General features: G+C 40.6%; 6 protein-coding genes across 10 annotated transcripts; 3 read left to right on the forward strand and 3 right to left on the reverse strand.

Moving 5' to 3' along the window:
• The first annotated feature begins 588 nt into the window (after nucleotides 1–588).
• On the forward strand, nucleotides 589–2,701 carry LOC6533942 (putative uncharacterized protein DDB_G0277255). 3 transcript variants are annotated; one of them, XM_039374037.1, is made up of 3 exons: nucleotides 589–709; nucleotides 777–905; nucleotides 2,091–2,701. In XM_039374037.1, the coding sequence occupies exons 1-3, from the start codon at nucleotides 649–651 to the stop codon at nucleotides 2,678–2,680; spliced, it is 780 nt and encodes a 259-aa protein (XP_039229971.1). In that variant the 5' UTR covers nucleotides 589–648; the 3' UTR covers nucleotides 2,681–2,701. The 3 variants fall into 3 exon arrangements, with proteins under 3 accessions (XP_039229971.1, XP_039229972.1, XP_002094642.1); XM_039374038.1 differs by having other exon boundaries at nucleotides 1,583–2,127; XM_002094606.3 differs by lacking the exon at nucleotides 2,091–2,701 and adding an exon at nucleotides 975–1,495 and having other exon boundaries at nucleotides 643–709.
• Nucleotides 2,702–3,204: 503 nt separating this feature from the next.
• LOC6533944 lies at nucleotides 3,205–6,668 on the forward strand. Its single transcript, XM_002094608.4, has 2 exons — nucleotides 3,205–3,410; nucleotides 3,966–6,668. Exons 1-2 carry the CDS (start codon nucleotides 3,263–3,265, stop codon nucleotides 5,135–5,137), a joined length of 1,320 nt encoding a protein of 439 aa, XP_002094644.1. The 5' UTR covers nucleotides 3,205–3,262; the 3' UTR covers nucleotides 5,138–6,668.
• A 5,419-nt stretch (nucleotides 6,669–12,087) lies between these two features.
• Nucleotides 12,088–13,621, reverse strand: LOC6533945. Its single transcript, XM_002094609.3, has 2 exons — nucleotides 12,996–13,621; nucleotides 12,088–12,917 (listed from the first exon to the last, which is right to left on the reverse strand). Exons 1-2 carry the CDS (start codon nucleotides 13,456–13,458, stop codon nucleotides 12,265–12,267), a joined length of 1,116 nt encoding a protein of 371 aa, XP_002094645.2. The 5' UTR covers nucleotides 13,459–13,621; the 3' UTR covers nucleotides 12,088–12,264.
• Nucleotides 13,622–13,840: 219 nt separating this feature from the next.
• Nucleotides 13,841–14,698, reverse strand: LOC6533946. The gene has a single exon (XM_002094610.4). It carries the CDS (start codon nucleotides 14,580–14,582, stop codon nucleotides 13,932–13,934), a length of 651 nt encoding a protein of 216 aa, XP_002094646.1. The 5' UTR covers nucleotides 14,583–14,698; the 3' UTR covers nucleotides 13,841–13,931.
• Nucleotides 14,688–18,713, reverse strand: LOC26535112. Of its 2 annotated transcripts, XM_015194867.3 has the most exons (3): nucleotides 16,979–18,713; nucleotides 16,533–16,636; nucleotides 14,688–15,754 (listed from the first exon to the last, which is right to left on the reverse strand). In XM_015194867.3, the coding sequence occupies exons 2-3, from the start codon at nucleotides 16,552–16,554 to the stop codon at nucleotides 14,688–14,690; spliced, it is 1,089 nt and encodes a 362-aa protein (XP_015050353.1). In that variant the 5' UTR covers nucleotides 16,555–16,636; nucleotides 16,979–18,713. The 2 variants fall into 2 exon arrangements, with proteins under 2 accessions (XP_015050353.1, XP_015050352.2); XM_015194866.3 differs by lacking the exons at nucleotides 16,533–16,636; nucleotides 16,979–18,713 and adding an exon at nucleotides 15,818–16,331.
• A 1,152-nt stretch (nucleotides 18,714–19,865) lies between these two features.
• Nucleotides 19,866–21,088, forward strand: LOC26535721. Of its 2 annotated transcripts, XM_015194868.2 has the most exons (3): nucleotides 19,866–20,147; nucleotides 20,225–20,343; nucleotides 20,397–21,088. In XM_015194868.2, exons 1-3 carry the CDS (start codon nucleotides 20,140–20,142, stop codon nucleotides 21,071–21,073), a joined length of 804 nt encoding a protein of 267 aa, XP_015050354.1. In that variant the 5' UTR covers nucleotides 19,866–20,139; the 3' UTR covers nucleotides 21,074–21,088. The 2 variants fall into 2 exon arrangements, with proteins under 2 accessions (XP_015050354.1, XP_039229993.1); XM_039374059.1 differs by having other exon boundaries at nucleotides 19,866–20,343.
• The last annotated feature ends 2,960 nt before the right edge of the window (nucleotides 21,089–24,048 follow it).

Consider the following 24,048-nt stretch of genomic DNA (forward strand, 5'->3'; position numbering starts at 1 on the left):
ATTACTTATCGACGCTAAGGAAATACCTTGTATTACTTGTGCGGTTTCTTTTGTTTATCTTATCACAACACAATCGTCCCAGTCCCAGAACGTATGAAGTATACGCTCGCTTGGTTAATGATTATACTGTAATGGAGTTTTCAGGGGGTTAACAAAAGGTAGATAGAAACCGACATGCATGTCTTGATTTATATTTGTCGAGTAATCATTCACTTAGGATTGTTGTGGAGGTCTATGACTATCACATTCGGTTTATTAATCAGTAATATCTATCAAGGTTGGAAGTGTATATTTTTTTGTCAGGCTATGTTTATTTATGCCTTGAACTTTGTTTAGTTCAAAGCCCGTTTAATAAGCATCTCTACTTCGCTAACCTACTGCTTTAATATTAACTCAGTAGCCTATTAATCGTGTAACTTTTAATGTAATGTATATCATTTAAATAGCAATACTTAAAATTTCAATTAGAGCTGTTTAATGGAATTTCACGCATGTTAGAATGAGTCAGAATATTAATGAATATATTTCGGTGATTTAATTTTGCAAATAATCATTATCGCAACTCATCAAGCATGAATATTCGAATGATATAAATATGAGTGAGTTTAGGCCAAAGAGTTTAGTTTGTTCGAAAACTTACAAGAGAAAATGGAACTTTTTGGAATATATCTAATACTAGCCACTACAGTTGTTGTCCAGGGATACAGGAGTAAGTCAGTGAAACAGGACAAGGGAATAATTCTACCAAACACCCCACTTCCCCACTACCAATACAGAATTTGGACTTGATTGTGCGGATATAGAGTGTATATCGGGTCAAAAGTGCATTGTTTCCAGAGTTCCCTGCGAAAATCCAAATCAGCAACAAGGAGAGCAATGTGGAACATATCCGGAGTGCCAAACAGGTTCGTATGAGATTGTTTGCTCATCTTCATTCACACTGAAATCCGGCTCTTTTAACTGATCCGTTTCAGATCAGATGGCCAGCGATTTCACCATCGACACCACACAGACCACTGCCAACACCCAAAACAGCATCATCATACCCTTCAGCACCCCCACGAATCGCAATCGGAATAATAGGGATAATGACTTCGAACTGCTGACCGATTTCAGTAACTCCGATGCATTGGCCACGCATGCAGGGCAACGGCAGGCCAATGTTCTGGTTATTGTTCAAGATGGTTCCCAACAACCTCAACAGCCAAATCCCTGGCTGAATCGAGGACAAAGTTCTCCCTGTACCGTCAGTGCCCTCTACCCATATTCCTGCAATTATCCTGGTTATCCGAATTCCGGAGCGGGATTACCTTCTTATCCGCAGCAGCGATCGGCCAATGTGCCACAGTTAGTTCCTCCCACACCGCCCTGCTACTATAACTGCTATCCCAGAGTGCGGTCCAGTCCATATGGTCAATATGGATACCCCCTGTCTGGATCAGGCACTCCCTCACCAACTAATAACTATCTAATCTACCTCACATTAGCTGGCTAAAAGCCCAGAAGCTTTAGATATGTGCAAATAATAAATATAGGATTTACTATCATTTTTTTTTGTTTTGCCTTTCTATATCTTCACCAGTTTTGCACCGCTTCCGGCGAACGCCTCAAATGTCTTATCAGCCCGTGGGGATGCCAGTTCCCATGCCTCCTGGATATCCACCACCACGTCCGTCGTTTCCAATGCAGCAGCCCCGTCAAGCTGCACCACAATATGCGATTCCACCTCAGCTCAACCCACAGTACGCAATTCAATACCAGGCCCACAGGCAATACGCCATGCAAGGAGATCCCAACTGGGCCAATCCTGGGCTCTACTTCTCAATGGGGATGTCCTATCCCACGTATATGAACTACAATGGCCGTTCTGCCGGGAACTCCCCTCCATCATTTTACAATCCGTATCTGCCCAGTTATAGTACCTATAACTACAATATTAACTTACCCTTTTCGGGTGGATCTCCATAGGATCTTTAATACTGATTTAAAACCGAAGTTATAAAGTTTAGTTCTGCTGTACACCGGACGCACATTATTTCACTGCCTTCAAATTCGATGTTACCAACATTAATTGCCATTATTTTTGTCAGCTTCTCTGGGGGAAACGACGAAGGATCTCGAAATAGATTCTGATGCGACACTCCCACAATTCCACAATCGATCGGCCCGACAGATTCCCATGTCAGGAGCAATGCCAATGCCAATGCCAATGGCAGGATCGATGCCGTATCCTGGTCCTGTTCCCATGAACGCGCCAGTTCCGGGCCGTGCGTATTATCCCTCCTATATGGGACAGCCGTACATGGGACAATCGTACATGGGACAACCGTACATGGGACAAGCGATGCCCAGACCTATGGCAGCAGCTCCCATGCCCATGATGCCGATGATGCCCCAGGGAGGTGGAGCTATGGGTGGGACCAGCGTCATTGTGGAGCCTTTAGTAATCCTGCCAATGGGCATTGGGGCGAGCACGGGTGCGGGCTCAAATTCCAATCCATATTACGGAGCAAATGGGGCTTATCCCAGCTATAATAATTACAATCCCTACAACACATACACTACAGCACGACCCAACTACGACTATAACAACTACAACAACAACAATAATAACTACCCGAATTACAATAACAACACTGGCAGTAATAACAATTACAACGATTACAACTCAGACGGCTAATAAATAGTTTTAAAAGCTCAATGTAAATTTCAATTAAATGTTCACTAAAATTATCGTTTGACATTTTTTAATGTTACTAGGTAAATGATACGTGAAACAGTCCAGGTACTTTTATGATTATAAGCCATAGGTCATTCAAGAAAACATTATTTTTTCAAATATTGAGTAAGCAAATGTCAAAGATAATTGATTATTCTTGGGAAATTGTAAGTTCCCACTAGAGAATAAAATAATTCCGAGAGATATATGACTTTTCATATTCGGTCTATAAAAAAAGGGAATCGACCTAGACCTGAATTCGTATACTTATATGCCTAAAGAAAGAACTCGGAAGCACTTTTACTCGAATAATACAAATAAACCCAAGAAAATTCCAATATTATTATCTTTATTCTCGCTGAGATTTTAAACAAAGAAGCAAACAAACATTCTGGTGTGTGAGAAGAGAATGCTTACTGAAAAGAAAGAGAGAGAGATGTGGAACTCAAGAGCACAAACTGAGAATATAAAAACACCTGTTCACCAAACAATTTATTCAGTCGGCGGTTAGATATCAAACTCACCGGTCGAGTTGCCAGCATAATGAAGCTTCAGTTTATCGGTCTGATTTTGGCGATCGTGATTCTGAGAGAGATTCGGGCACGTGAGCCGGTTGCCCCCATTCCAGATGTGGGTCAGGTAATCAAAGATCTCGATGGACTGCACATTGATGGAACAACTTTTGAGCAAGGTAAGTGAACGTTTAAAAGTTAATAACAATACATTTATCCAAAGAGCAGATGAAGCTTTGTCTGAGTAGTAGTAGTCCGTAGTAGCCACATTCGGAATAAAACAATGCAAAAAAGGCTGTTGTTTGTTTCTTCAGATACGAATATATAGAAACAGTAAAAACCATCGAAGCTTATTTGCATAAAAGTCAGCTGTTTCAACAAACTATAACAAATTAAAAACAAATAGCACCAAAAAAAACTAAAAACTACACGTTTCATGTTATTATTTAAAGAGGTTTATTAAAAGCTATATATATTTATATTATAATTTAAATATATTTTATATTAGTACATTATAATTTGTATATAAATTATATAAGTATACTATAACTTTTATGTATATTATAGTAGTATTTTATAATTATTATATATATTTTTAGTATTTAATAGTATGTATATGTATATTAAAATATTATTATTATTATTGTGCTAATGATGTTTGATTTTTATCTTAGCACCTAAAAGTATGCCACGATTTTTACCCAGCTCGTCACACGCTCATTTTTCCATTTCAGGTGCTCCCTGCAGAGTGAATGTGCAAAGGGATCTGCCTCGTTCCGACCAAGTGCAGCCGCTGTACCTGCGCCCTGGGACGGATCTCTACTGGCTGCCCAATGCCGATGGCCACCTGGAGGTTAACCGCGGCGCCAGCATCGAGCTGCACTGCAGCCATCCTTTCGCGCCCGCGAATGGAGAGTCCTTGGATGCGAAGCTGCGCTCCATTCGGGTGAAGTGTGTGCAGGACACCACCTTCGAGTGGCTGGGGGCCAAAATCCAATTCAGCGACTTTGTCTGCAGTCACTCTATGTCCTACACCGTGGAGCGATTGGACAGGAGTTGTGGCAACGACACTACGAGTCCATCCACCTCGTACTTGTATCGCGTGGGCTATGACACCGGAGATGGCAGATTTGTGGTCACCATGGAGCTGTGCCACGACCCAAAGCACCTGCGCACCCACTACGCCCACCATCAACTGACACCGGCGAGTGTGCACTTCCAGAAAAATGTGAAACGCCTGAAGTTTAGCACCGCCGGCCATTTCACGGGCTTTGACATGGCCAGAATTTATTCGCACAAAAGCCAGGAGAAACTGATGGTGCCCGGCCTCATTGACGTGAAGAGTGGTCTGTTCCTGGCCCGCGGACACCTGACGGCCAAAGCGGATCTAATCTATGCCAGTCAGCAGAGGAGCAGCTTCAACTACATGAACGTGGCGCCCCAGTGGCAGAGCTTCAATGGTGGCCAGTGGGCCGACCTGGAGGACTCCACCCGACGCTATGTGGCCCGTTCGGGCATCGTGGCCAGTGTGTATACGGGCATCTATGGCGAAATGAAGTTGGCTGGCAGCAAAGTCCTCCACCTGACCACCAATGCCAATAACACTGGTGTGGTGGCCGTGCCCCAGCTCTTCTATCGCGTCCTCATCGATGTGGGACATCCGACCCGCGGAATCGCTTTGGTGGGTGTCAACAACCCACATGCCACTCTGGCCCAGATCCACGAGTCCTATATCATCTGCGATCCCGTGGAGGACCAGGTGCATTGGCTTAGCTGGCTGCACAAAAGCAACGCCAAGGGTAACCTGAAGAAGGGCTATCTGTATGCCTGTTCGGTGGCGGATTTGGCCCGGGCTGTCGGACATTTGCCACGCCCCCTTCTCGAGGTGGATGAGCTGCTCACTTAGATGTGGGCGGTGGCGGTTCGATTACCCATACGTTTGAGTGGGTGCAATAAAGACTGAGTGCGTTGTGCGACACAATAGCAGTTTGGTGTTAATGAAAATAAATTCATATTACTGAGGTTTTAACCACTGAGGTTTAAAACAAATGCGCAACCCCTTGAAATACGATATATCCGAAATGCATTTGTACATTAATATACACAAAATAGTTTTGGAGTAGGTTTCCACTTGCATGTTAAAATATGGCACTGTTTCCTAAAAATTTCTTTAATTTAGCTCAGGGAATTTAAATAAATCTTTAAGAAAACGTCTTCAGATTTTGTTAGCCTAACAAGCTAATTTCCATGAAGGAGTCGTCCTTGCCCATTCCTTTAACAGCCATATGTGCCAGTTTCGTGTGTGTGTGTTCAGATTATTAACGCTCGTGTGGGCTTCACGCCATCAAAATCAAATGGGACATCGTGTGTGGTCATGTCGGGGGCGGGGCCACGCCCACGTGGGGGAAAGGCCATACCCTCGTTATGCGATTGCCTTGTTGGCGAGGGCGCAAAATCGCTGGAAGAAATGGGGATATCAAATACGGCTCGGCTGCATTACCTTCATGTCGTTCACAAAACACAATTTGTTCCACAACATTGATTTAATCCTTTTTCTTCTGGGCCACGCATACACACACACACACACACACACACGGGAATACAAACAACGAAACGCACATAAAATGGCTGTCGTGAAGAATTTTCTTAAATTTTCCGCTGGCTTTTTCATGGCATTTCCCGTCGTTGAGCTGTGTCCTTGGCATTATCATGAATATTTGCCCCCTCCATTCAGTGCTTTCGATACATTTCCATTTGCTGATTTGAAGCGCACTTTCCACTTCTCCACTCGCCAGCACCCCACCGCTTTTCCGTTTTTCCGATTTTCCGTTTTCCGCTCGCTTAGCTCGGTGTCGGTGTGTTCGGGTTTGGAAAGGGGCAAGCCGAAATTATGTTTTTATGCTAGCTTGTGCGGTAAGCAATATTTGCTCAAGTATCCCATACAGACTGTTGGACAGTAATCATCAAATGGGGCACACGGAGTTTGGAAATTTCTGGTTGGGGTTTCAAGAAAACGGGGCGGAAAAATTAATGAGAAGTATCGCATGCCTGAGGGCTTAATAACAGCATATTAGATTAGCCTGTTGGATTTAATATAATGTAATTAAAATGTTTAGCTCTGTTGGTTTTAATGTAATATTATGTAACTAAAAAGATATCACAAGTCGTTTTTGAACAGATAGTTCAGCACAAAATCAAATGACATGAAAAGTCTATATAATTAAACCGAACTCTGAAACAAGCTCCTGTGACATAAATTAAAATGAGTTTGTAAAAACTCATACAACAAAAGTTTTCATAATCTGTGGAATGAAAATAAATTGAAATATCAACGAAATACGTAAAAAAAGTAACCAATTAAAAACTGATTTCTATGCAAATGAATTCCCCCTACCAGAAACAATAAAACTTTCAACTTGGCTCACATTCCCTGGAAATTAAATGTTTTTTTTTTCTGTTTGGCTAGCTGCAAAGCACTTGTAGCAATTGTATACCGCTTAAGGACATGAAATGGAGTGCAGTACAAGGTCCGAAGTCCAGACGACTTTCCTTAGTGGCTATAACATTTGCCTTAAAATTGTTTACAAAAACGAAGAATACAACAAATTGCTTTGTTGTTGTTTGTCTTGTTTCCCTTGTTTCTTTTGCCGACTTGATGAAAGTTTATCTGTTCCATCGAAATTGTGAGGTCAGTGGCCAAAAGGAGCAGCAGCAAGGATACCAACGACCGAGCGAAAAAAGTCGAATAATTGAACGCACTTCGCGCAGATGTTGTCGGGATTCTTTTTTATGTCATTGCTGCTGCCAGAAGGATATGTTGTGTTCTGTGGCGGCCAGCGGAAATTATAATTTATATTTGGGTTTTCGCTCGGCCTCTGTGTGTATTTTAATATCGCCACCTCTTGGTTGGAGGCCAGTTCCAGTGGGCTTCTTTTTTATTTTGATTAAAATGCATATTAAATATTTGGCAAGCAAGCAAAACAAAAAAAAAAACTTATTATAAAACCAACTGAAATGTATCAAATAAAATGATAAAAAAACAAACAGTGCAGAATACATAAAAAATATAATATAAATAATTTCCTGCTACCGCCTGAATTTATTTCCCGCTGTGGGTCCTGCTTCCTTCCGTCCTGGCGATAAACTATATACATACACACCCTATATATAACTTACATATAGATTGAGCTACGGACCTGACCCGAACTTACAGCAAATCCTTCGCCACGCATGCAGGGGCACATGGAAATAAACAAACAATGAGAATGTTCCCCTGCCTTTCGGGTTTATTTACATGTGCGTAAGGGCCAATGGGATTGGAAATGGGAACACAGGACCTACACAACCTACAGGACCTACAGGAAGCTGTAAACGATTTGATTTATATTGAAAATTGAAGATCCTTCGACCGCCCTTGTTTCTTTAATCGAAATGCGATGATGGGCGGCTATGTTTATGTCAGATTAATTCAAAAATAAATAAATGGCATTCCATTTAGCTTATTTATTGCATATAAGAGACATAAAGTTTCTTGCATTCCTTTAAGTTGTATTTTTATGTGCAGTCCGCGCTTAAATTGGATTTGGATATCCTCAATTTGAGCAACAATTTCGTTGACTTGACCAGTTTCCATTTTTGCCTTGCATAAAAAGCGAAACAACAAGCTGAAGTGAATAAAATACGTGCACACAATTCAAATGAAATAAGAGGAAAATATGAAAATTGGAGAATGCAAGGAATGTAGAATGAAAAGCGCAGCGTGGAAGAGGAAATTTCGTTTCATTTTACTGGAAATTACAGTGGAGAATGTACCGAGCAAGACAAGACAACGTTGACATCCAATATCCTTATTGTTGGCCAGCGGAATTTATGGCTAACAAAGTCGTTAAGTAGGCTAAAGTGTGTGGCTTGCCGTGGTTGGGATCCTTCGCTCCGCTCGGCGACTGCAACTGCAAGTGAGTGGAAAATGGCCAAGTCAGGGTCCTTCGTAACAAGTCATCATCCGCAACTTGAAGCTAATGAGGTCATCAACGTCTCCATTCCCTTCATCCCCACCAAAAGTCAAATCCCAGCCGTATCCGCATCCGCATCTACCAACACCGTTGTGGTTGCGAAATTGAATTTTGAGTACTGCTGAAGTGCGGCCAGGCAGTCCCTCCTGATTGAGGTGTTTGATTAATGGGACTGGGCCCTGTCCTTCCCATAATCCGAATCCGAAACTTGTTAGCTGCTCGCATTATGTCCCACCACTAACTGGCCAACCCGAGATCTAATTTCCATTCCGATTACAAGACCAGAACTTCAGTCACAATTGCGTCAAATTGGAGCAGTACCTTTGGCTTTCCTTATTGAATCCAATTCGAAGTGACACACTTTGTGGGAAGAAGGCAAAATTTCTCATTTTAGTCATAGGACCTTTATAATTATATTTGTACCTCTTTCAAAGTTTGAGTTTGAGTTTTCTTTAAATCTTGTTCTCTAGAATCATTATTAGGTTGTTTGTTATAAGCAGTTGGCCAAAATAAGTAATAGTTCCTGTCTGCACAAGCTAATTTATAGTTGAGGAATTCAATATAAAAAATTCATACATTTAATTTTAAGTGGCATATACTCCACACTTTTAGTTCCCATCACAGGATCCACGATGCTCGAAGGCTCTGAGCTCCCTTCCCCTAATCTCCTATTATTCTACTGTTTATGACTTGACTTTAAAGGTTGGTCCACTCGACCGAAAGACGCCAGAGGATCAGGAAGTGGCGCAGGAACCGGAAGGGGATGGGCAAATAAATTGGTTTCTGGCATAAAGGCATAAAACCATTAGATGCCAGGCCACACACAGAGAGGGGCTCACAGCCTCAATTTGAATGTGTGCGAATATTTATGCACACATACCTCCATCTTAGAATATTTCATAACCCTAACCGTAAAAAGCAACGACAGTTTCGTCCTTATTTTGCTGTCGTCGCCAAGTGAGTTCAAAGGGTTTGCCATTGTCCTCGGAAGTGTGAAGTCACCTGAAAGTTTATGCGTTTGCTTAAAGTGTGATGCTAATTACGCAAAGGGAACTGGATAAAAGCGAAACACTTTCCAGACTTGTGCATTTTTCAAAACCGTATTTGTTTAGTTTCTGGCAAAAAGCATTGTTTTATACATATTTTTAGTTATATGCACGTCGCCTTGAAATGTGCTTTGCAAATGGAATGATTGCGGGCAATCAAGTGGCACGAAGAAAGTCCTCTAGAAAACGGTGTAAAACCCTGGCTGCTAAAATATTTAACAAGCCGCAGAACAACAACTGCCAGCCAAATGGGTTAACACTCAGTTCTGCTTCCGTGTTCGAGGAGCATTCGCTGCTGCTCTTTTTATCATCTTTCTGGCCCGCCCAAAAGGCCTCGCCGTCTTGGCCACAATTGGCATGTTGGTGTGCGGTTGCGGGATGCAGTCTACATGCTGCAGCCATGTGGGCCACAAAAATGCGGTAAAAAGATTACCAAAAGCGAGCAAGCGTGCTGCAAGACGTCGAAACGAGCAACGAAACGAGAGGTAACAAGCGCTTTTGGCTTCGAAACGACTTTGCCATGCAAACCAAATTGTTATCATTCAGTTTCATTGCTGTGCTGTGCTCCTGCCAGTGGATAAGTTTAAGGCTTGTGGGCTCTAGGTAATCTGCATTTGAATCGGGGAAATGACGAAGCTCCTCAACTTCACAAGAGGGTATATATTAAAATTTGTGATAGCTTGAAAGTGAACCTCAAGTAAGCCTAGAATTGGACTTTAAAGAATTCAAGCATATACACTTGAATAAGTTGTTCTATAGAAAGGTTTATCTCTTCCGTAATGAAGGTCTTACACTAACAGTTTTTCTAATTACAATCTCAAAAATACAGTCAATTCTTCGAGTGTACATTGTAATTGATTAAATTTCATGAATTATTAAATCTGTTTGCACAACCCAGTTAATAACGGAAAATTAATCAAATATATGTAATTGATTTGTTTGTTGCTGGCAATCGGATTAACCCAAAAATGTGCGCCAATAAAATGTCATTCATCTGATAATTCAGTGGGCACAGAAAGGAATTTTAAAGCCAGCCCCAAATGATTTACACTTTGCAGTTCAATGAACTGGGCACATTTTGATTGGTGGAATGGGGGGACATTGGGCTTCTGGGTTTCCGCAGTGACAAAATAGGAAAAGCATTTGCCCGAGACACTTGAAGTGTAAACTTTATGGCCTCAAGGCGTTCGTACAAGTGCAATCAATGATAAATCTCCACGCAACAATGCGAATGGGTCTTTACTGTAGGCCAAGCCACATATAAGCAAACAATATATATAAATCTATATGGGATGTGGGAACGGTGCTGCGCCCCTTCAATTTTATCGCTTTCGTTACTGGAAATCAATTGAATTGAAGGGCTCACGAAGGAGAATCGGAATGGATACGTTTGTCGGCGCAATCGTGAAGCACGGATATAGGAAGTGAAAGCTCCGGTTTGTTGGGCCCAACAAACACCATACAATGTCGGTCATTAGAGCACTTTAAGGACCACGCATTGTATATAAAGCGAATACAATGTCTGGGACTTCACCATTCACTTCCTCACTTCGCCAGATTATCGCCTGGCTGACAAATTGCCGGCCAGACAAGGACTTCTGATAGCGCCAAATCCCCTCTGGAGCAGACTTTAATTCTCAATGAAGTCCTTGTAAAATGAAAAAAATCCTGAGTCCTGAGTCTGAATACTGAATACTGAATCCTGAAAGCCCAGAAACATAAAAGCGAAAATGTATTTCAATCTATTTGGCACAGTCTATAGGTGGCGACTGCTGGCCAGAAAAGATTTATGGCCCGCTCTCGTTAAATGCTCTGTCAGGAGACAGCAAACAAAAAGGGTTTAACTGATGCCAGGGATATGGATATTTCACTGAAAAGGGTGAAAGCAACAGTTGAATTATTCACGCGAATTCGAGATGGATATTTAAAGGCTAGCAGTTCGAGTTGTATACATTGATTCTCATTTTAAACATAGAAATCGAAGTTTCCATTGACATAACTTTATTGGATCGGTTATTGCTCCAATGGGAAGATCCCATTTCCTAGTGATACTAATTTTCTGAGTTTAAAACTAATTGTAATAGTAAGTTAATATACATTCAAAATATTATGATCATTTGCCGTAATATTACACAAAGAATTTTTTGTGAATGTTTTCCAGAGGAAAAGAGTAATTTAAGGAATACGGCTTTCAAGTGAAACGGAGTACGTATCATAACCATATGTAAATAAATAATATTTGAATTAACTCTCCAACTTCTGAATACTTGTTATAAATTGAAAAAACTTAGCGGATCCCGGTGGACTTCAAAATAATCCACATTAGCCAGCAGTTCTTTGGGTCAAGTGTTGCCATTTTCCGAACACGAAATCTCACGAATAATGTGTATGTGACTGGAATATAAACTCATATTACGGCAACAGAAAGTACAAATTCAGGCAGAACCACGCCCATTCCCGCCTGAGGGGGGCGGAAATATAACGAGCTGTAGTCCCCCCCTCCACTCGCCTCCCCTCTTCTCACCGAGAATGAGACTCTAATGTGACATTTATAAGTGCCGGGCGACGAATGGGCGACGTTGCATGTGCCACGCTGACGAGCTACGAGAATTACAAAGTGCATTTTTCATCATTCTCCCAGAAGGGCGAACAACTTGCACAACTATTTTTGAGATACTCATATCATATTCTTGCTTTGGCACTTGAGTATGCGAGATTTGCGACATACTTTTAAAGTTCTTTGAGCGGCAAAGTGTTCTAGATCTTGACAAAATTAGGCTCAGCCCAAGGAATAGTATATGTATTATCTTGTATAACGACAGATTACAACTTTTAACGAAAGCGTTTCCATGCACTTAAAGTGCACTTTTTAATCTCTAATTCGATAAAGTTACTCATTTGAACTACCTAAAACGCTTTAAATTTGGTTAGTTGCTGTCTGAGTAAGTGTAACAAAGGAAGTGCAACTTTTTGATCTATTTTTCAACTACTAACACAACTGGTTCAGATTTCCTAAGGCTTATAGCATCTTTTAAGGACTTTGCATTGACATTGCCCCCTGCAATTCGGAGTTTCAGATCTTTGCATTTTGCAATGATTGGCAGAAGATTATTGGAAACATCCGTTGGGCAGAACATCGAGAGGCAGAGCTCCTCCAGATTGGCAAGACAACCCAGCATCTCCACACAGTCACTCGTTGAGCAGAAGCCCTTGAAGTGCCTTAAGCTCTGGATGCGGACCAACTGGCATGTCTCCTGCAGAGTAAGACTCCCTCCGTCGATGGACAGATGTGTCAACTGCGATTTGGCAGCCAGTGCTGATAGTAGTGGCTCAAAGAAGCCGCTTCTGCGAATCCCAAAGTACGATAGTTCCCGGAGCTTCGGTAGCCCAGCCAGTTGCAAGTACTCTGAAGAATTCGCGGGCATGCCGAACCTGAGCACCTCCAGGTTCTTGCAGTGCGGCACTATGTAGCTCAAATTCTTCTGAATGCAGGCATAGCCCAGATGCAGGCTGCGAAGATTGCCACTGGACTTGCAACATTTCACCAGAGTAGAGAGTGAAATTTTCGGGACGAGGATCTGCAGGTGTTCGAGATGGCAATGTTGGCTTAGACGGTCCAAACTGCAGTCTATGTAATTAGAAAATTAGCTGTTAGAAAAATGTGTTTTCGGAATTCAACTCATTTGAAAGTAATATTTTTTCTTACCATCTCTAGCACAAACTTCCAATCTTCTGAGCTTCGGTGAATGTCTGACGGCAGTCAATATTTGATCGAAGGGCTTTTCAATGGGTGTAACTAGCATCGATTCCTGCTTGACTACCAAATGCTCTAGCCTTATCATTCCGGCCAAAGTCTGGCATAGAATTTGAAAACAGTTTTCTGGAGTTACGCATCCATAGGTTCTATAACATCTGGCCGTATCAAAGTGATCCAGATCAATGGTCAAGGACTCGACCGCCTCGCGACAAATACAAAATTGTATCAGCTCAAGTCGGGAACTGTCCTTATCGAGGGTATACACACGGTATTTAGCAGCACATTGGCTTATGAAAAGCTGACGAAATCTATGGCATACTTGAGCGAAAATAATGCGATCTTCAGTGGGCAAAAATGCAAATATATGGTACAGACAGTCGTCATAGAGCTCTTCTATATTTGCGAGACCCATTTCGAAAACAGTCGAAACAAAACTGAAATAAAAATGCCCATTCTAATCAATCCCAACCCCAAGACACGTTGGTACTGTATGTTATGAGTAATATTGTTGTTTTCCCACAGATTAGATACGTTCTAGTCAGCAATTGGCCAGACAACCTGTTTTGCCGGGTATATTGGCAACTGACCTATGACAATGACTGTTTGGTTAGGAAAAATAAAGCTTCATCAGCTGATTCGAAAGTGGGAAGCTTTGTTTCGACTGGCGCCATCAAGCGGATGGATCGGTTAGCTGGAAAAGCTGTTCTTAACTAGCTATCAGTACTACATATATGTACTTATCATTACTAATAAAATGAACATGTTGATTATATTTCGATTCTTACACAGTTTGGTTTGGTATGGTTTGGTGCAGGGTATTTACCATTTTATTTTCGACAAACACACTCATAATACAATTTAGACAATTCGTTTCAATTCAAGGGGCTATCGTTTCACGGACTTCGACACCGGTTGATCCCCAGCTCCAGAGTGATGGGCTGGCTCCTGACTCTTACGCTTTCTCCGCTTTTTTGCCTGACTATCCAAGTTGGTAGTTTTCGAGGAGAAGCGAGTCGATTGAAGCCGTAGACAGTTGGTCTTAGCTGGTTGGATGGCCGGCATCATGGGTTGGGATGGCAGTACAAGTTCATGGCCGGTGATGCGTTTCATGGCCATGTACTGGCCGCAAATTTGCGGTAGAAAGATCTCCGATTCGTGGACATTACATTCCACGAGCACCACGCTGCCATTCGAGATGAGCTTAAGGGAGAACTGTGGACACCGCGAACCTTCGTCCGCCACTCTTTTGAATGCACCGCCATCGGTGGACGCCGCCCAGGGAGCCAGACCAGCCGTCGCCGTTGTTATCCGAGTCTGGATACGTGGGCGCTGGAGAACCACCGGACCATTGTCCTGACCATGTATCGACTCTTCACAAAACTGGAGTTTTGGATTCGGCCGACGATTCCGTATTATGTTCCACAGCACGATGTCATTTTGGTGCAACTGCGGTACAAAGATCTCCGACTCGTGATGTAAGGCGTCCACGAGGACCACATTTTTGTCAGAAATCAATCGAATTTGAAAACTTGTCATAGCTCTTCGCAAATATCACACAAACATATCAATTTTATATAGTTTACTTTTTATTTTAAGCTATCAGCTATTGATAACTTTCTCGTGGAAATAGCTGTGGAATCGCTAAAGCCGAATATCAAAATCGACTTCAAACTTGTAATTTTGTATAGCAAGGCTGTTCTTTATATTCGTATTCTTAGAAATTCCCAAGATGTCCTTGAGATATGTCAGCTGGACAAGAATAATAATACTTTGAACATCGGAATCAATCGCAATATCCCCTTCTAGATCTTCAAAAGTAACCAAATCGCTAGAGTCAACAAATGTCCGTAGTTCTTCATCTATATTAAGCTTGATTTTCACCTCCAATTCCTCTAGTCCTCCGATTTCAGTTAAACGATGTATATTTTGTGTAATAGTTGGGAGCTGCGATTGCAGGGCTTCCAGCAATAGCAAAGATGCTACTTTTTTGCCACATTCAGAATTATTTCGCATTTGAATCTGCTGCCGAAGATTTTGTTTTTCGAACCAAAGTGGGTTGGTTCCGGCTTGTAACATTTTATGCCAGTCATGTAACCTTAATAACACATCTTTGTCAGACTTTCTACGGATTATAAGCGCAATATGACCCATATTAGATATAATATCTACGCTGTTGTAGTAAAGATTATTGTGTTTCAGAGGCTCCATTCCGAAGTTTATCGCGCTGATGTTTGGCAACTGAAGTACAGCAGGAGTATCTCTTAATCGACTTGGCATCAATTCGCAATTTAATCTGTATGCATGCACTTTGGATAACTCCTCGACATCCGCCGTTCCGAGCATTGCCTGCCGTATTGAAAATTGTTGCAAAACAGTTTCATTCAGTGCCATTGATCTAAATAGCGCATTTAGTGAACCCTCTCGTGGATACCCAAAAATGTCCAAAATCTTTAATTTCGGCAGTTTGGCCAGTGGAGTGTATTCGCTGGCATCCGTTTCCGGTTTCATATGAAACGTCAGCGCTTCTAGGTTTTCGCAGTATGGTGCTATATCAGCCAGTCTACCGTATATATATGGGCTTGTAAACTCCAAGTTGGTAAGTTTCGGATTCGATTTCACGCATTCTATCAGTTCATTAGCTCTCATTGGCATAAAGAGACTAAGACTCTTCAAATTACGAAATTGTTCCAGATGTTCAGATGAGTAATCTAAAAAAAAGAGCGCCTATTAAGTTGTGGTTTTTAAACTTTGTGTGCAATTAAATTCATTACTTAACATTTGAAGCGTTACATTGCTGAGGCTTTTCTTTTCAGAGAATATTTTCATGGTCTTTTCAAATATCTCCATATGATCTGGGCAGTACACATCATTTGGAATATAATGCAAAATGCAGTTTGTGACTAATGTATTTTCTTTAATAAGTGTAAAAAATATATCCCAGAATGTTTTTTTCTCAGCTGAAGTGCATTTCATTTGGCTGACGTGGAGATCATAAAATTGAACAGAAACAAATCTACAAGTCCACGAACGAAATTTTTCGACCTCGAGTCGAATGTAGAGCTTTTGATTCCAGTAATGAAATAGTGAATGTATCCGATCATCAGTAATAGCAAAAAAAATTAAGTCCCTGTATCGAATCAGGTCTGGAATTTCATTTCGATCATATTCGCAATTCTTTTTTATTTGCTCAAATATTGAAAACCAACAATATTCATTTAAGTTAAAAATGTATGCGTTGCTCATTTTTGAAAATACCGGTTCCTTTTATAACTGTCTGTTTGAAGGTTGTGTTAGAACTATTTCCGAAACTATGAATAACCATTTCTTTGATTAACCTACCAGTTTATTTAATCACCTCCGATAAGATAAGATAGCAGCTATATGAACTGTGAACTAAAATGCCGTGCAGTCGTGGCTACGCATAAGCCATTATAAAATACTTATAATTGAAATTCTTATAAAATGCTACGCTGGCTGAACCCTCACCTTTAGTAATCGTGGTAGCCATGTCCTTGCAGATATCCTGTCCTCTCCTATTTCTTTTTTTACCGAGCTTCGGTCATAAACTAGCAGCAGTGGAGGAGCTTCGTCTGGAACATTTAATAGTTAAGGTCATAAATTTGCCGGCTGATACAATTAGGGGAAATGTTCGGGCTATTGGTTTCTGGTACATCGCTGATAGTCGGTTCGAAGTCTTTTTCTTTGTCTTCATTTTTTATTGGTTACTTTCGGGAAAGTTGACGCAAATGGGTAGCATTAAATTCAGCTGGTTAAATGAGAGAACATTATGCGTACTTTATCCTTATGCCATGTAATTGAGATTGTATATTCATTATATTGTTTACCACGAATAAAAAATGAATGAATTTAGCATCGTGCCATCTTGCTTTTCAGGTGCTCGATAGCATAAGATGTTCTTGATTTTTACTTACCCCCAAGGATTGATGTAAGTTTGCGCTTCAATGGTCTGTCATCGGTTGTCTCCTTGTCCAAAAATGTGTGTAATTTAATCAGACGCAGGGCCAAGAAATAAAGTAGGCCTAATGTGCGAAAAGATGACAGGCGATGTGTTGGTAGTGGTAGTCAGTCCCAGCCGCAGGGCAGGACCTCTGATATTGTATATGTTTTATCCTTTCTTTATCCGTTTGTGTTGTCTCTGCTGCGCAAATGAGATGAGGACATTTGCATAAGTAAGAAAGTGTGAAAGTGACACCGGGTTGCCTCTGTTTTCTTGAAGGCCGCTTTTGCGCTTTTTGACAAATGACTTAAAGCCTTTTGGGCCAACCAAGGGGCCATGAAAAGGGTTCAAGTAATTTGTTGAGACTCTTGAATATTGAATGCGAATGTGAACCACGTGCTGGGCCGAATAAAAATGAAATATCTTTTTGGCGAAGGAATAAACAAGCTGAAAAGAAACTGCGTTAACCGTCATGTCACAAAATGCTTTATGTCCAAATATGCTGAAGTAAAAGGCTTTTTGGAACTTAGGCTTTACGTAATGCCATCAGATGTACCATAAAAATTGCATAACCCATTTAATATCAGATAAACGTGTGGGTTTTTTTCCAAGAACTCTTAAATCTTTAAAAACTATTTTGATATAGTAGTTCAATTATTGATTTCTCTAAATGCAAGTATAGTACACTTGAGAAATCTTTTGCGCTCACTTATAGAATATGGTTTGTTTTTTTTAGCACTTTAAATGGGTATGCTACAGATGGTCATACCAAAGACATTGGAATAACTGTGTGATAATTCCTACATGGATCTTGTTATTCCAATGTCTTTGGTCATACGCCTATAATCCGTATGAACGCACATCTGTCTTTCATATGCGCGATGAAAATCTGCCAAATATAAGTTCAGATTGGCTCATTCGTAGTGCCGCTGCCCGGTTCCATTTCTGTTTTATTGCACCAACTGGCGGCGGGGATGTCCGCCCAAGGAAATGGCGACGTGGGTGGTGTGGGCTCAATCCGGAAACTTATTTATGTATGCCTTTCCGGTCGTTTTCTTTGCCCGACGCATTTCTCGCATGTGTAAGTTCGTTTATTGTCGCACAGACAATCGCACAAACAAGAGTGTTTGGCTGGATGGCCGGAGGATTGGTGGAGTGAACTTGGTTTGGTTATGGGTGGTTATGGGTGGCTGTGGGTCTATTCCACACTTATGACACGCCCGCGCACACTTTCACTTTACATAAGCTCTCCATGGCCGGAGGTCCTTTAAAGGACCGATGTCGTCGTGTGTGTGCGTGTGTATGTGTGTGAGTGCTGTGTTGACAACACTTGATAATTCCTTGCATACACGCACTTTGACTGCAAGACACTATTATCCAATGCCATCCCGTACACATGTATCCACAGGATACTCCACTTCCATTGCCGTGAGTACTCTGATGCCCCTGGGCATCTGGAGGCTGTTCGGCTGCGGCTTTGAATTATTTAAAACTGTTTCGCCACACCCCCCGCTCTTCTGGGTGGCTCCGTGACATATATTCATCGATGGAATTATGCGAAATATAATATTTGTCCCGGGCCATAAAGTTTGATTTACAATGCGCCTTGCGGGCTGTCGTTTGGCTTTTAATCGTGCCTCGGGTTAAGTAAGTCAAATCATGGCCCTGATGCGATTTGCGATTCTTATCTGTGGCATAAAAGACTGAAGATGAAAAGGGTATACTAGAATCGTTGAAAAGTGTGAAACACGTAGAAGGAAGTATTCTCGATGACTCTTTGCTAATTTCTAAATATTTTAAAACTACAAAATGTAAGGTGAAACAAAATACTTGGTATCTGAAATACATATTTTTATGCTTTCTATTGGACTCCATATTTTGGAAAACAAACGTTCGTTAATTGTAATTATTTGAATTGAACCATAAGCTATTAATTACGAAAGCATTACTTAACTCTAGAAGTAAATATAAATAACTAAATAAAATGATTAATAAATCTGAAATATTTTAAAAAATATGAATTGTATTTCAAAGGACTTCTCTAACTGAAACAAACCACCGTTGGCGATTTAGCTTTCACAGAATTCATTCTACTCTGTAGCTCTGAAGAAGTAGAGGGTATCGCCTTGCCTTGTGAAGACATGATATTGAATCGCCGATGGGTTTGGTTTACCTCTATTCTGGTCGCTGCTGCGACCGCGTGCTGTGTTAATTTAATTAACGAGCAACGCAGAGAAATTACTTGCTGCTCCTCGGCGAATTGTTGAACGGCTGCGGATGGCGGGGACTTGGGCAGAAAAGTTGAGGGAAAAGGAAAATGCCTGGGAGTCAGGCCATAGATCAAAGTACGCCCGCTGAGCCCGGCTTTTCCGCTCTTTCCTCCTATGTTTCATATGCGTGTGGCCCGTCAGCAGGTGTGTGAGTATGTGTATGTGTGTTGCTGTGTTGGTGTGTGTGTGCCGAGCCTCCTCGGTGTTAAATAAAGTAGGTCAGTAGTAGTGCCGTGCCAATAAAAGTTAATGCTGGTGAGAGCCAGGTGAGAGCTTGTGTGTGTGTGTCCTGGCCTGTTGATATTTTTTAATATTTATAGAATTTTAAAATGCCTGTTAAGTGTAGATATTAAACATTTAAATTCGAAAACCAGTTGTAACCATTTTACAACACGCTAGTTTCTCGTGTCTCAACACTGAATAGTGCAAGTAAAGTGAGTTGCAATAAATACTGAAATCGGAAGGAGCTAAGAATGATTTCATGAATTTATTTGACACAGTATCAGTCACAATGCAGTTACATTACGAATGCACTTGTTTTTCTGTTATCGTTTATCTTATCTTATCTTGCATTTAAGCAATATTCTGTAAACTTTTCGTTTAGTCACTTATTGCTGCTTGCTTGTAATGGATGAACTCAGAATTTTGCAACTAAACGATTATTGCCTAGAGACAATATTGGAGTTTACTGAAGTAAAAGCACGAATAAGTTTCGCCCACACATGTTCGAGACTCAGGAATGTTTTTCATGGCTGGTCACGACGTGGATACGCTAATTATTATTTGGTTGGTGATGTTGAACCTTGGGAGTTCACATTGCTAAGTCTTATTTCACAAAGAGTTAAATCACTAAACATATTCGCCGATGATCTGGTTAGTTCATTTAATGATAACTACTCTAAAAATAAAAGGAATGATGCTTTTTCAAAATTCTATAATCTGATCCGAAGCATGAAAAATTTGGAGTCCATCAAGATAAGGCAGATATATCCTCACCCGATCACCAAACTCTTACTGAGGGCCATTCACGAATTACCAAATCTAAAGCAACTGCATATATGCATTCTACGTAAGTGTTAACATATCGATATTTGCTCTGCGGGTATTTAATTTTTTCTACAGGGCACGACAACGTTGGAAAAATATTACTGCGAAATTGCCGATCTCTGACTGCACTAAGAATTTTACACATATCGAAGGAAGTGAGCAGTTCAAGTCTACGGAATATACTGACTTTTTTGCCTGAGCTACAAGAACTGAGCTTCTATATAGATCGATCCACTGAGTCACCATTGCTGGTCTGCTATAGAAATCAAAGAACATCTCTGACGACGATTTTCGATTTCCTGGCCAGCAAGCAAACATTAAGAGTCCTTCGAGTCAAGGGACAAATCACAGCCAACTACGAGGCACAGTCGCTCGCCAATATAAAATCATTAAGGGACCTCGATTGCAGTTTTAATAACCCTAAATTGGTCATATATCTAACGTCACTCACCTCTTTGCAGAGCTTGCAAATAACGTACCTTCATCATATAGATATATCTGCAACATATCTGGAAGTAATACGGCAGTGCAAAGATCTCCGGGTATTACGACTCTTCGACTGCAATATAAATCCTGACTTCGTCAACAAAGCTTCTGAAGTGTTAAATCAGAATGAGTCAAAAAATACGTTACAACTATTAATTCACGGATGGCATGATACAGATACGTTGAATGATTTTAAAGCAAAAGCCTCAGCCAGCAATAATCTGAGGTTGCTTTCTGTAACAGCCTTTGATCTATTAACATTATAAAAAAAATATAAATAAAATATATAAAAGTATATAATAATTTGAGTGTTGTCTTTTGCCATCTAAACTCAATCAATAACCATATTTGCTAGAAATGCTAAAGAAATTGGCTTGCTTAGCTTATCGACCTAATTTTCCAGAAATGAAAATTAAAGCACATCCGACAAAAAAAAACTCTTAAGAGTAAATTGTTTATTTAAATTTTACCTACTCATTTGAATGAAACCGCCTGCGGGGCTTGAAGCCGAAAAAAGTTGAAAGTAAAAGCATTATTGGGGGTAGGAGAGGCATTTCCAATTATGCGAAACTCCGAACTGTTAATGAAATGTGTCAGAAACAATTTGGCATAATTTTTCACTTAAAGCTAAAAACAATTTATAATTAGAAAGCACTCTTAGAATGGGCAAATAAGGACAACAAGCAAAATGATGGCACCTGTTGTGCAGGCTGCGATGTCGCTGACTTTCCTCTCATTTTGCAGTGACAGTAACCAGGACGCAGGACAAACAAACCCTGATTGCGGATAGACAGGGGCAGACAGGGAAAATGAAATGGCAACTGTCGGAGACGGAAGTACGTCAAGTGTGGCGGAAGTGGGATGCGAGAAGAAGAACAAGTTGGCGGACCGGAAGCGGCCATTGTGTTTTGGCGGTGAAAATGGGGGTGGCGGCGGAAATTATTGTTTCTATTTTAGATTTCCATGACGTGTGCTCGGTTAAAGTATTATATTTATGACGAATTACAGCGCATCATGTTACTTCAACTCTATTCTGTGATTTTGTTTGTGAGTTTAGTTTTCCTCAAGTTAAAGTTTAAGTTTCCTCAAAAATGCCAAAAGTTGTTGTTAAAATTGGCTGTCTCAGATTTCTGAGAGAAATACAAGCTTTACTAATACAACCATTTTCTCTTTAAAGCGAGCTGTATTTAACATAATTAATTGTTATACAAGTGTAGAAAATTGATTGCCTTGTTCTGCCGTTTGGGAACTTTAGAAAGTAATTGCATTGTTTGACAAAGGTCCAAACAAAACCGTGTGACCTTATCACTCTTAACAGCCTTAACTTGCAGTGCCCTTCGGACAGAAGTCTCAAAGTTTTTGGCAAAATTGTCTTGGCTTGTTGACACTTGAACTAGTCTGACATGGTGCAATGCTCCATCAGACTATTTCGTAATTGGATATTTCGAAACATTTTAAAATGTCGTGCAAATTTTCGATGCCAAACTGCAGAACTTGGTGAAGTGTTTCAATTAAAACTTGCTCAGCTTGTTGACATTTATCGAACACAAAGCCATCAGTGTCGCATCCGCTTGTAACCAGGGGTTTTTGTCAAGCTAAACGCCCATCCACATCCTGTCTGCCCCTTGACATCCTGAGGCCTCTGCCTCTGCCTCCTCAACATGATGGTGATGGTAGTTCTTAATGTCATTGTTGAAGGGCTCGTAGTTTGCCGGTAGCAGACATCTCAGATATTTTCCAAGGAAGTGCACTTGCCAAAGGACATTTCGCAGCAATAACCAGAAACAGAGCTCTGTCATCAATGATTGACTTCCATCTACTGGCTTTGGAAGCGGGTGGCTCCCAAATAGGGTAAAAGTCGACTGACTTATACCAAAAGTTTTCTTGTCACAAACAACTTGCTCTCTCTTTTTATAATAAAAAGAACAACAATTTAAAATACTTGTATACAACTCAATCTGAATTCATTTCAATTTGTATGATTTCAAACAATTCTCTAAAACAAAATTAATTTTAATAAACCCCTAAAGCTGTTTTATGTTGCTTTGCATTTTGTAATGTTTAATTTTTTTCAGATATTATAACTGTCCTATTTATCACATTTATTTAGAACGATTTTTTAACCACATGGTTTCGCTAATTAAAAAGTCATTGCGTGCACGGAATTTATGTTGAACATTAATATGAGTGCAGAAAAAATGATTTAATGTCTCTCATTAACTCAATGGCCTTGTTCGCCGATGCATTTAACATCTGTTTCCAAATTAGTTGACCTATTTGGGGAAGGAAAACATGAAATTTAGGAGCGTTTTCAAACCATTAACATTGCATGAATACTTGTGAGAAAACAAGATCTGAAATAATGTGGCAGGCAATGTAGGTATGACAGATTTGCGTCGGCAAATTTCCCGGGGACCGAAGATTTTGACACGCGTGCAAAGTGATTGCGTTTTGTTGCCATCAAAATACACATAAATAATCCAATTAATTGACAACGGCGACACGAGGCATCCTTCTGGGACCCCGAATAATTGGTTTACGGCTAAAGGACCTCCACTCGCTCAAAGTGGCGGTTTGAAGTTTCAGAAGCTGTTTCGCAGTTTCAGGTGTATTTGATGGACCCCTCGAGCCCTCGAGACCCGCACAAAATGGCTAATTGGTTGCACAGAAAGGTACATAATTGGCAGGGCGGGTATCGGATGGGCCAATTGGACCCGGAGCGAACTGTTTAATTGAATCTGTCCAGAAGGGTTCTCCGTAATAAATAAACCGTCGCCAGGGAACAGGATGTATAGAGTTTCCCCTATTTGGCTAAAAAGTAGCTAAAGCTTCTCAAGTATATGCAACAAATTAAAAAACACAAAACATCAGGAATTAACAAATGGGACCCAAATTAATGTTCCAGTTATGATTTATTTATGGCATTCCCATAGGGATTTTACTCAGCAAAAAGTTAATTTAGTAAATGTATTAACTGCAACGCTTGAAAGCTTACATTGAAAAATAAATATGAGTGAAAAAATGTGACAAATTTGCCATTATCAGTCCACATTTTACACCACATTTTCGCTTTCACAATTTTAAATAATTAACCCAAATAAAGTTCACTTGCCGACTTCAACGGATGAATTGATGCCCAAAGTCAGCGAACCGATAAATACGAGTTCATAATTCCTGGGAATGCATTTTGTAATTAAGTGCACAAATATTTATGCTTGGCTTGAGGGATGATACTTTTTCG

Source organism: Drosophila yakuba, chromosome 3L (genome assembly GCF_016746365.2).
Source record: "Drosophila yakuba strain Tai18E2 chromosome 3L, Prin_Dyak_Tai18E2_2.1, whole genome shotgun sequence".
NCBI classification, from domain to species: domain Eukaryota; kingdom Metazoa; phylum Arthropoda; class Insecta; order Diptera; family Drosophilidae; genus Drosophila; species Drosophila yakuba.